General features: G+C 35.1%; 1 protein-coding gene across 4 annotated transcripts in view; it reads right to left on the reverse strand.

The window, feature by feature from the left end:
• Positions 1-12,863, reverse strand: part of MAP4K3 (mitogen-activated protein kinase kinase kinase kinase 3) — a 188,386-nt gene that overhangs the window by 72,944 nt on the left and 102,579 nt on the right. For all 4 annotated transcript variants that reach the window (XR_004257220.1, XM_032239391.1, XM_032239393.1 and 1 more), the window contains 7 exons: positions 12,776-12,823; positions 9,499-9,541; positions 7,882-7,954; positions 2,151-2,282; positions 1,908-1,970; positions 1,739-1,820; positions 1,530-1,640 (listed from right to left, as the gene is read on the reverse strand). Coding sequence is in view for 3 of the 4 variants with exons in the window: in XM_032239391.1 (XP_032095282.1) it covers positions 1,530-1,640; positions 1,739-1,820; positions 1,908-1,970; positions 2,151-2,282; positions 7,882-7,954; positions 9,499-9,541; positions 12,776-12,823 (552 nt within the window). In the remaining variant the exon portion in view is untranslated. The remainder of the gene's footprint in view (positions 1-1,529; positions 1,641-1,738; positions 1,821-1,907; positions 1,971-2,150; positions 2,283-7,881; positions 7,955-9,498; positions 9,542-12,775; positions 12,824-12,863) is intronic.

Below are 12,863 nucleotides of genomic sequence, written 5' to 3' on the forward strand. Positions count from 1 at the left end.
TTTTAGCTTATGCAGTCATTTTATAGTCCCACATTACCATCCACATCAAGGACTGCCTGTATACTAGATAAGACTAGAAGAGTTTATAAAACTCAACTGTCTTCAAAATAAAATCAAGCAAAGCAACACAAAAAAACTTCTTTAGGCTGGGTGAGGTGGCTCACACCTGTAATCTCAGCACTTTGGGAGGCTGAGGTGGGTGGATCATGAGGTCAGGAGTTCGAGACCAGCCTGGCCAACATGGTGAAACCTCATCTTTATTAAAAATACAAACTTAGCCAGGCGTGGTGGTATACAACTGCAATCCCAGCGACTCAGGAGACTAAGGCAGGAGAATCACTTTAACTCAGAAGGCGGAAGCTATAGTGAGCCAAGAGCATGTCATTGTACTCCAGCCTGGGCAATAGAGTGAGACTCCATCTCAAAACAAACAAACAAACAAACAAACAATCTCTTTATAGTACAATTATAAGGTTAATTATATTTTATATTTCTTAAGTTTTTATGCTCCAAACTCCTTTCCAGATCTTTAAACAAAAGGACAAATAGTTTATCTATCAGAGTTATATAAGGATGGCAAGCTGGAACAATGCTGAACTGATAGAAAGGTTCTCTCTGACTTAAGACAATCTTTCACCATCTTTCTAAAAACATCTTCAGTCAACAATAAAATTTACATTTTTAAGGGCCTCCCATAAAGCCAGCAGAGTTAAAGGCTATCCACTTCTGTTATATACCCAATAACAGAATTCTGCCATGTCACACATACTGAATTTATCTTGGGTGCCACAACTATTAGCAGTGCTAGGAATGTTACATATGCAAACAGAAGTTAAGCTTCCATTAATATGAATGCTTCTGCGTGTTAGAATTATTTTATTAACTACACTAGCTCTTTTAAAACATTTCCATAGTGAATAACTGAGTTTTAGTCACCAACAAAGTCAATCCTATACTTCCTAGTAACCTCTAATAATTCATTAACTATTGTGTAAGAATTTTTCTTTTAAAGATAGAAACAGGGTCTTGGTACATTGCCCAGGCTGGTTTGAAACTCCTGGCCTCAAGTAATTCTTTTACTTCAGCCTCCCCAAATGATGTGGTTATAGACGTGAGCCACCATACCAAACTGAGGATTCTTTTTGAGAAGCAAATTGAGGAAACATTTTGAATATTCTAGTATCTTCTTTAGGCATTTCCCATTTGCTTTCTCTTTTACAGTGGATTATTTATTTGGCAACTTCATTGAAAATGACTATTTTGAAATAACTAGAGTGATTTCAACAGTGGATCAAATGATTTGCCTTTGCCATTTTCACACTATAGTCACCTGTAAGTAGTCAGTAGAAAAACATAGCATTTGATTTCCCATGAAAGGCAAAGAATTACTTGTTCCCTTAAGAGCTTTTTTACTTAAACTAGACCCCAAAATTAAAAAAAACAACTGATTTTGAGACGTACAAACAGACATACATATATATACATTCACATATATGTTACATATGCCAGTTGGTAAAAACAATTCCTACCTCAGGGTCATCATCATCGAAATCATGGTAAGTGGAATGATCTGGATTATTTACTTTATCCAACAGCTCGATTGCCAAAGACCGTGTCAAATGTTGTGTTACAAAAGGATGCTATAAAAATTAAATACAATGCAGAACACTTACTAGAAATCTGATGGAATGACATTTTATCTTTTGAAAAATATATACATTTGAGGGTAAAAAAATACCTGTAATAATTTTTCAGCAGTAGGTCTTTTTTTCGGATTTTTGGTAAGTGCCATTTTCACAAAATGATGAAAACTATTTGACCTAAGAAATTTAGAAAATTAGATTTTTATATTCCAATTCATTTTTTACTCATCTTACCATAAAAGTAAGTAACATAAAAATACTTACCACTTCATTTTATCCTTTAGTTTAGGGGGCTGAAAATTGCTTTTTGTCATTAGAAATAATGCTCTGAAAAATCAACAAATCATTACATAGCATTTTAATATTTCACATTTTAATCTGTAACCCAAATTCTATTACTATTTATTCCCCAAATAAGGCAAAACAAGACTAAGAAAATTAGTTGTCCATGACATACTAAGAGGAAAAAACCTTAAGCACAGGATTCTTCAGTGATGATGCACTGACCTCATTGGGTGTAAGTCAAACATAGGAGGCTGAAGCTCTGCAAGTTCTATGGCAGTGATTCCCACTGCCCAGAGATCACAGAGTTGATTGTAACCCCCCTTCCTCTCAACAGCTGCGACTTCTGGAGCCATCCTGAAATAAATATTCCAGACAAGAAAAATCTTCTGTTACATCTCTTCCCTTATACTCCCACCCAAAGGCACAAAGAATTATCACTATTTGCCCTAAACAGGCCTTGATTTCTGAAAAATAAATATGTACTTAAAGGTCTACCTTTTCAAAGGTCTTGACATCTCATAAGACCCTCCACTTCATAAGTAACTTGCTTTCGATTTTACAGGATCATAGGTGGAAGGGACTTGCTTCCCTGAGATGAGACTTTGGACTTGGACTTTTGTGTTAATGCTGGAATGAGTTGACTTTGGGGTACCGATGAGAAGACATGACTGGTTTTAGAATGTAAAAAGGACATAAGATTTGGGAGGGGGAAGGGACAGAATGATATGGTTTGGCTCCCCACACAAATCTCTTCTCAAACTGTAATCCCATGTGTCAAGAGAGGGACCTGGTAGGAGGTGATTGGATTACTGGGTCAGTTTTCCCTGGTATGCTTTTCTCCTGGTAGTGAGAGGGTTTTCACAAGATCTGATGGTTTTAAAACTGGCAGTTTCCCCTGCGTGCTCTCTCCTGCCACCTTGTGAAGCAGGTGCCTGCTTCCCCTTTGCCTTACTCCATGACTAAGTTTTATGAGGTCTCCCCAGCCACGCGGCAAAACTGTGAGTCAATTAAACCTTTGTTAATAATTTTTTTTTAAAAGATTCTCCACTTCAGTCCCCTATTGGTGATTCCTTTGTTACTTCCTTATACTAGTTACTAAAAAGGTTTATAAAAATGTACAATTCTAATAGAACAACATGCCCAAAATTCATTCATTCTCCCAATCTCTCTGTACATGTAAAATTCAATAAGTAATATCTGTAATAAACAATGTATAGCTCTACTTCCTTTTATCAAAAAACTGCAATCTGGCAGCCTCTGTTTTTACTTCATCAAAACTATTCCTTTGGCCACCAATAATCTTCATATTTAGTATTTAATTCATATTTATTAAAAACTTACCTGGAATTTTTTCCAGTTTTATTAGTTATAAAAATGAGTGTCTACTTTTAAAAAATGTATTTATTCAGAGGAAAGTTACCCAAATTCAGTAATATTTTTTGTTTCTCTTAACTTTGCTACAGTCTTATTCTAATTATACCTCCATAAATTTGACTTTGACTGGTATAAATTAATTTTCAAATATAAAAATTTTTAAATCCTAAACAATAGTTTTAAGAACAACTAATTGAGATAAACATCTCAACTCTTCCATACTCAAAAGCAGTCTAGATAGTCTTACAAATATTCATTATCTTCCTGGTACGATTTCAGGGAGGTCAAGTAAGTCAGTAAAGTTAAAAACAAAAAATCCTCTAACTTTCAAAACCCCTAGTTTCAAAATCTTTTAAATCTCAAAACAGATCTTATGAAAATTGAATTTTATAAGAAAAGTGAATTTCAAAGTGTCAGTTATTACTTTTATGATGGATAGACTCCAACTAGCTGGTAGAAATCCCCTAGTGGAGTGGGAAATGCATACAAGTGATATTCTCTTAACTTGCCTCCCCTTCCTAGTTTACCACATTAGCTGATGCTCTCCCTTCCTCTAAGAAAAGACAAGGGAAATGTTCTACCTAGTACATGTCTACTCCTACCAGCTGTTGTGTGCTTCTCAGTCAACTGGGTTCATCTCTGAAACTGTTTATTCCAGTTACATTTGCTATTGTAAACATATAGTTAAGTATTATGAAAATGGATTTATAATGAAGGTTTAAAAATTAGTGAATGCTGGCTGGGAGGAGTGGCTCATGCTGTAATCCTAGCATTTTGGGAGGCTGAGGCAGGAGGATCACTTGAGCTTAGGAGTTAGAGACCAGCCTGAGCAACATGGTGAAATCCCATCTCTGTAAAAAATGCAATTAGCTGGGCATGGTGGTGTATGCCTGTGTTCCCAGCTACTTAGGTGGCTGAGGTGGAAGGATCACTTGAGCCAGGGAGGCAGAGGTTGCAGTGAGCCGAGATCACACCACTGCACTCCAGCCTAGGTGACAGAGTGAGACCCCATTTCAAAAAAAAAGAAAAGAAAAGAAAGAAAAGAAAAAAGTGAATGTTTTAGAAAGACTTTGCTTTTGGAAAGGCAAATTTCTAAAGATGAGCCAAAAACCTGGTACATTAGATAAGAACATAACAATGGAAGAAAACTGGGAAGGCTACAGATTATATGATTTCATTTGCATCCCACTCAAGGAAAAGGCACAAATGGAGACAGAAACTAGATGCTACGGATGGAGGGAGAGCATTTACTAAAAAGGGGCAAAAGAAAAAATTTTTTGGATGGTGTCAATGTATTCTGGTGGTTTCTTACCACCACAGCATACAAATTTCTCAACATTCATACAACTGTATGAATTTGTACAACTGTACACCTAATAAGGTTAAATTTCTACTTCAATAAACCTGACTAAGAAATGTAGTTGATGCACTGGGATGTGTGTGGTTTGCATTACTAAAATGGAACTCTAGTAGGTGTCTACTCAAAGAAAAGGCCTTGATTCTATATTGAAAGACTGTTGAATAAATGTACATATATGTCTTAAATTGAAATAAGTTGTTTAAGGTACATATGTATTAATTTTGAGAAATGTAATTTCACGCAGACTTTTTCAAACAACTGAATAACTGCCAATCTAATCACTTTGGAAGAGAGAGATTCTAAATTCTTAGATTGTAGGTAAGAAAGATACAATACCAGAAAGACAAGTACAGGGAGAGTGTTCCCAAATTTAACTTTACATAATTCACAATCTCACATGTTCCCAAGATATTTCCCCCATTACTGTTAAGAGTAATTACATAAATTTTTAACATCTGAAACTGGAGTTGGAAACGTCAACATTCCCATTCAGTGAATGAATATTATATAGAATCAAGTCAGATCCTGAAGATTTAATGAGAGATGTTTACAATAAAACTGTAAAGACGGTGTACTTAGAAATGACAGCAATTCAAGCCCTCACTCCGCTCAGAAATCAACCCAAAACAATAAAGAGAAGAACAAAGAGAAATATATACACATACCATCTTTGAAAAGTTCAGCAGACATATTTTACCTAAACCCACAACACATAAGACTAAAAACAGAAGAACAGTAAATGATATAGCAAACAGGAGGCAGGGAAAACCTAAGCAGGTGCCAAGTAAAAAAACAACTAGCAGCCAACAAGCCTCCAACATCCTGGAAATGTTGACAAGTTAGGGTTAAAAAGCAGCAATAGTAGGGTTGAGGTTGGGCTGAAAACAGAAGTATCAGAAAGTGTCAACAGTTAGTCCTTCATGTTCCTACTCTTATCCATTAAGTCCCAGCAACTATTCCTTCTCCATTTCCACTGGATAAGGACCAAGATGAAGAAGAGACACTGCAGACTTAACAGATACCAGGAACCAAGGAATGAAGAGGTTAAAGTGAGAGGACGTGATTAAGCAGAAGTATGTATACAGAATAAAGAATACCTTTGCTTCCTTCTCTTGACCAGTTCTAGAACACTAACAACCAGCTTTACACCCGACTTCCCATACACACAGAGTTATGAACCAGTTTTTAGAGCCATGCTCTTCAAAGTGAACTAAAACATAAGAATTAGCAGACATTTGAGGGAAGCCTCCATCATGAAAATATGAATGTAAAGAGTTGAGGAACTCTTACAAGTAAAACAAAAAAGATTTTTAAATGAGAGAAAATATAAGAATATTAATGGATTAATTTAAGTGGTCCAATATATAGCCAATGAGTTCCATAGACAGCAGGAAAAAGGACAGCAAAGAAATTATCAAAGAAGTAATACAAGAGTACTTCTCCAAGCTGAAAAGATGTAAGTTTCTAGATTATAAAGCACAAATGCCAAGTACAATGAATAAAAGCAAAAACAATCAAAAAACAAGTATATTTTGAAGTATATAATTATGGCATATCAAAACACCAGGAATGATTATAGGGGGAGAAATTACATTCAAAAGATCATGTATCATAATGGTATCACACTTCCCATGGGCACCACAGAAGACACTAGTGCAATGCCTCAAAAATTGCACCCTGGAATTACCTACCAAAATTATCAATCATGTACAAGGACAGACATGCAAAATCTCAAAAATGTTACTCCCCATACACCCTTTCCACACACACAAAAAGGAAGGAGTAAATCATGAAAGAAGACCTAGAAACCAAGAAAGGAATGCTAAGCTGAAGATGAAAAACTGCCAGAACAGAGCTAGGCAAAAAATCCAGAGAATTAAACAGTCCAGACTGGAACAGGAGGGAAGATGACTCCAGGAAGGGTTATTCTAGGAAAACAAAACAAAACAGAACAAAGCAACACCAACCAGACAAAATCAGATAATGTTACAAACTTTATGGCATAAAAAATTATACAGACACATCTTACAAAACTGTAAAATGTGGAAAGGTATGCAAAGCGTTAACCAGGGATTTCAAAAGAAAAACAAGAAACTAAGCAAATTAAAAATGAAATTATTAAAATCAGGAAAAACTTTTTTTCAGGAAAGTATTGTCAACTGATTCGGCAAAGTACACTGGAAAGATGACTGGAAGACGAAGAGAGCTAAGATCATCACCTATCATAACACAGTATCTGTAAATGAATAATGCTAGAGATGGCAGAAGTTACAACTAAGTTTTCCTCATATGCCTTTTTAGCATTATCTGACTTTTAAAATATATATTGATGAAAAGATAAGTTGACATGAAAATGGTATATACATCATATTCTAAATACAAAAAAATGAGTAGTAGCAATTAGTACTACATGACTGCTGATGAGTCAGATGAAGAAGGCATCAGGGGAGTGTTAGCACATAAGCTAAAAGCATGGCAAGAATTTCAAGGTGTTGTTACTTCAAAGTAATGGTATGAACAAAGTAATGGTATGAACAAAAAAAGCTCTATACGAATTCACCATTATAATTATACTGCTTAATACCACATCTAGCACACAGTAAGTGGCCAAAAATTATTCTGTAAGTAAATACATGACTAGGATAGTTTTTATATTATGATCAGTGAGTATTTAACAGAAACATGGCTAGAAAGGAAGGTCCATGGAGAAGACTAGTAGGAGCTAAGGCTAATGAAGCAGACAGAGGCCAGGCCACAGAAAACTCAAATGTCAAGAAATCTGCATTTGCTCCTACAGGCAACCAAGACATGCCAAAAAGTTTTCAGCAAAGAGGTACTGTGAATAATGTAATGATGAAAGATTAATCACAGTAAGAACTGGAAATGAGGGTGAGGAAAGATAAAAAACATGTGAAAATACATGAGAAATGTACAGGAAAAAGAGCCAGGATTTTCCAGTAAGGCTAGAACTAATATTAAGGTTCCTGAAAACCATATCAATAATTAAAGGCTTTTCTGCTTAATGAAAAATAACATGGTAGAAAATTTTCTGGCCATGTATTCCACCCATTAGGCGTACATGCCTAAATTACTTTATCTGTTGATGACTTTTCTCTTAATCTGTCTTAGTCTGAAAAATTTTGACCAGTCTATTTTTTAGGAATGCTATATCCAATAATGATAGAACAAAATATTAAATATCAATTAAAATAAAATTACCAATATGGTGTGCCAATGAAAGACTTCCGTTTGGCAATTGTAGCTGTTATCTGTGCAGATACTCCAAAATCAGCTATTAAAAAAATGAGAAACATTTAGAAAGCTAAGAGAAAGTAAAACTGTTTAAGGCAACATAAGAAGCTTTTAAAAATTATTTTTATTAATTACACAGCAATAACAGACATTCTCAAACATCATATTACACATTTTAACTTTAATGGACTAGCATTAAAATACCACAAAGTAGTGAACACATATCACAGCCAAATGGATTCCCATATATCCCCACATAAGTCAAATAACAACAAAGGTCAAGTTCAAATAATTTTGATGAGAAAGTGATAGCTGAGAGAATGTAAATTGCTAGACTTATTATTAATATTGTAATTTCTAATTCTCAGGACCAGAAATCCAAGGAATATCACTGGAAGGGATCTTTAAGAGATAGGATATTCCATTCACTTTCTCCATACCCGTGACTGGCATCAGATAAACCAGTAAGTCTACTTGTAGCTTGAAAAGACATCCAGTCAGAATACTCCCAAATTTAACAATACATTTAGTACTAATATCAGTCACTATCAGGAAATTGTTTTTATATATGATTTCTTACTATTCTTTAAGATAAGTATTTGGAGATCTAATATTTTCTAGTTTACTAATGATGACTTCTAAATCCTTCTCAAGCAAGATATTATAAATAATATGTCTTTGAGTGAGGCACATAACATTGGCACAAAATATTAAACTAAACTGCTGATAAAAGCTGTTCATTAAAAAATCAATAGACAACTAAAAAGAATAGGACGTATGTTTTCTGCTTTTCCCATATTTAGAAGTCACATAGGGAAATTTTATTACATGTTAATTTCTAGATACATATTCTTAAATCTGACTAATCTTACAGCAGGTTATAGTTTAAAGTATTTATATCTATATTTTTATAAAATACATATTTTTAATTGGGTTTATCTAATATAGTTTAAAATAACTGATATTTGTTATTAACTACTTCATTTGGTACTAACAAATATGACTTTGTTCATAAAACTATAATGAACATTTGTTCTGTCTTAAACTTGCAAATTAAGTCATTATTTAGGTGTTGAACTCTATTTTAATTGCAAATTTAACAACCTAAAGTTACAAAATGAAATATGTTACTGTTTGAAATAAAACAACATTCATGATCTAAATTACATTCTTAAATAAGTAATACCGAGTTTTATTTTAAAAGCTTTATGTAAAGAATAAAGGGTTTTTGGAGTTATTGATTTTTTTATATTTGTCTTTTTTTTTTTTTTTTGGTTACAAGGTAATTCTGTACAGATTTCTATTATAAAAATCATATTCCTGTGTTTAGAGATGAAAGAATTCAGAAAGGATATTCTTTCATAGTATCTTTACAACAAATCTGTCTTATGTGAAGGACAGACATTTATTCCTGCTTAAAAGAAGCCGATACAAAGAGATGACATATGCACGGCAATGAGATTTCCATCTAAAAATACACAGATGCCGTCTAAGGAGAGGGAAACCTGGTCTTACAAAGGAAAACATAAACTTTATTATATTTTAGAACAGATTTGTGCATGTGACAAATTCCAACTTACTTACCCAATTTCACATGACCATTATCCGTTAATAGAATGTTAGCTCCCTTCAAAGTAACAATATTTTAGTTAAAGTAGGAAATAGATATTTTATCAGACAGCACATATATAATAAATGAACATATTTAAAATAATCACAGCCTTACACCTAAAAATACTTAAAGTGTGCTTAATCAAAATGTTATATCATTATAGTCACAGGAAAATCTACTGTCTACATTTCAGGCAACTTGACTATCATAAAATGTTCTGCCTTGCAAAAAAGCTGCTACTAACATAGTATGAATGTTAATGTAGAAGTGATATATTAGTTTTCATCAAAGTGTTTCTTCCTTGATCAAACACTATTACTACATTAAAATGTAATCTTACAATGCATTTTCAACTATTTATATTATACTTTAAACTTGATTATTATTTCCTTTTTTTTCTTTTTAAGAATCTCCCTTTCTAGGAACTCACCAGCAATTGAACCAGTGTTGGTAAGTGAGACTACCCTAATATGCCTTGCCAAGCACTTAGGCCCATCCAGTATGTTAACTAGTCACAGGCCCACACAATTAAAATATCACCCATCTTCATGATCTGGTTACATTTTAGCCACTTTTGCTTCTTGACCTAAGCTCAAAGAAGATAATGATGACTTCATCTTCAATAAGTTCAAAGCTTCTGGAAGAGGTAGAAATACTATATCCCAAAGGTAGTGGGGGCTCTCTTTAGTTTAAGGTGCAGGGTGGAAAAAATACTGGGAACGCTCCTACTCTCAACCAACATGAGGAACAAACAGTAAAAGACTGGTGTAGGGGATAGGGGGTGGAAGAGAAAGAAAAAAGTTCCCAAACTCCAAATGTCACCAGTGAAGCTGAGCTGTACCCACCCACTGATACTACTGTAGCTCTATGGAATGGTGGGGGGAGGAGAAAAAGGAAAGAGACTAGGAGCAGGGATTTTAATCTAGTCCCTAGCAATCTAAGACTTCTGCCAGAGGCTTCAGTTTGGCCTCTTCCTAGCTCAGACTAATTTTCCTAAGTTAGAGTTTACATCGCATCACTTGTACATCATTGGCCTTCCTCTCCTCCTTCCCTTCCCTCCTTTCCTTCCTTTCCCCCCGAGAGACTACTAGTAGTCAGGTGCTATTTTAAGCTCTGGGGTTACAGTAACGAATAAGTTCCAATTCTCATGGAGTTTACATTCAAGTAGGAGCAAAAAAACTAAAAATAAATATATTTATCATCTCTCTATGAATGAATGAACCCACGGAGGATTCAAAGTCAGACAGCGATAATTACTCTGAAGACAGGGCAGGGAAGGCCTCTCTGAAGGCAGTAATGTATGAGCAGAGATCTGGGTGAAGTAAGGGTACAGAGCCACATCAAAATCTGGGAGATGACTATTTCAGGAAAGAAGGAGGGAATTTGAAGACCTGGGGCCAGAATAAGCTCAACATATTCCAAGATCAGCAAGTTTAGTGTGGCTGGAAAAGAATGAGTAAAACAGAGAAGTGGAATGTAAGATGAGGTCACAGAGAAATACATGGGTCAGATCACGTATAACCTTGTAGGTCATAGTAAAGGCATCTGGACTTTATACTCAGTATGATGGGAAACCAATGGTGGTTTATAAGCAGGAAAGTGATAATATCTGATTGAAAAAAGTCCCTTTGGTCATCAAGTGGAAAAGTGACTACAGAACCACTAAGAATGGGAGAAGTGAGACCTCTTAAAAGGCTATTACAGAAGACCACGTGATATAATATTCTGGTGGCTTAGACAGGAGTAGAAATGGTGGTGATGGCCCAAATCTGTCCAATTAGGCCCAGACTCTGAAGTCTAGCACATAAGTCCTTGGATAATGGAACACCAAACTACCCAACCAGCCCCATCTCTCATTAGTCTCATACGTTTCTTCCCTTCAATAATATGGTACAGTTTTTATGTTCTCTAAAATGGCCTCACACTTTCTAATCTCTGTATCTGCTCACACTGTTTTCTCTGCTTGAAATGTACTCCAACTTCCATTTCTGACAAGAATCTATCAATCCTCCCAGATCATCTACATGCCAACGACACGGAACCTTTTTTGAGCTACTCATCTTCCTATGATCTCTTCTACCTTTGAACTCCAAAAGCTCTTTGCTTATGTCTTTTAAGTGGCTTACAAAGAATACCTTGAAACAAGGGATCTCAGCAGATCATCTGTGAGTCCACTGAAATTTCATGGAAAATTTGAAGACATGTGCATAAGGGCATTTTCTCAGAAGAGAGTTCATGGTTTATCATCAGAGATCCAGAGAGCAATAAGGTTTGCCCGAGCCCCAATCCTCAAAAAAGGTTAAGAATCTTTATGTTAGAGAAAACGTGAGAAAATAAAAGGGGAAGAGAGAAACAGGAGGAAAGATGAACAAGGAAGGCACAAGAAAAATAAGTGAAAGAAAAAAAAAATCTAAACTAGGGAGATGGCAGTATCTTTAGAAATACGCTTACGAGTCCTACCATAGCACCTGCTGTGCCACTGAGCTAACTCCAGCACATCTAGAACACCTGCCCTCCTCTGCCAGCTAAATAAATAAAAGACTCTGAAAAGGCAGGACACGGTGGCTCATGCCTGTAATCCCAGCACTTTAGGAGGCTGAGGTGGGAGGATCACCTGAGGTCAGGAGCTCAAGACCAGCCTGGCCAACATGATGAAATCCCACCTCTACTAAAAATACAAAAATTAGCTAAGCGTGGTGCCAGGTGCCTGTAATCCCAGCTATTCAGGAGGCTGAGGCAGGAGAATCACTTGAACCCAGCAGGTGGAGGTTGCAGTGAGATCGCAACACTGCACTCCAGCTTGGGTGACAGAGCAAGACTTCATCTAAAAAAAAGAAAAGACTATAAGAAACGTCGAGGCTCAGTTTATCCATTTTGATGCATTACTAAGACTTACACTTAAGACCGCCAAAGCTTACTGAAATAGTCAAAGCATAAAACTTACTAAAAACTATAACTTGATGAAAGCTATGAACTTACTCTACATTTTACTAATAACTACAAAGAAGCTAAAATGAGTTATTAAAACATTAATCTAATGAATGATACATTTTAAAAGGGTGAATTTTATGGTATGTGAATTGTACTGCAATAAAGCTGCTATAAAAATATTAATTAAAAGTATCATTCATTTTTATTATGGTAACATATTTTAGATAAATTTATCAAATAAAACAACTTTGCTCAACAATTTGATCAGAGTATTTAAAAATAAAGAGAGGGTTATTATGTTAAAAATATAATGTATACCTTTATGTCTCTGTGCATTTTTCCTTTACTGTGAAGATAATACAATCCCTGGAGTTTCAAAAAACAGAAAAATAAACAAGATTTTATC

The sequence above is a fragment of the Sapajus apella genome, unplaced genomic scaffold (genome assembly GCF_009761245.1).
Source record: "Sapajus apella isolate SASKATOON/1434 unplaced genomic scaffold, GSC_monkey_1.0 scaffold44, whole genome shotgun sequence".
Taxonomy (NCBI): domain Eukaryota; kingdom Metazoa; phylum Chordata; class Mammalia; order Primates; family Cebidae; genus Sapajus; species Sapajus apella.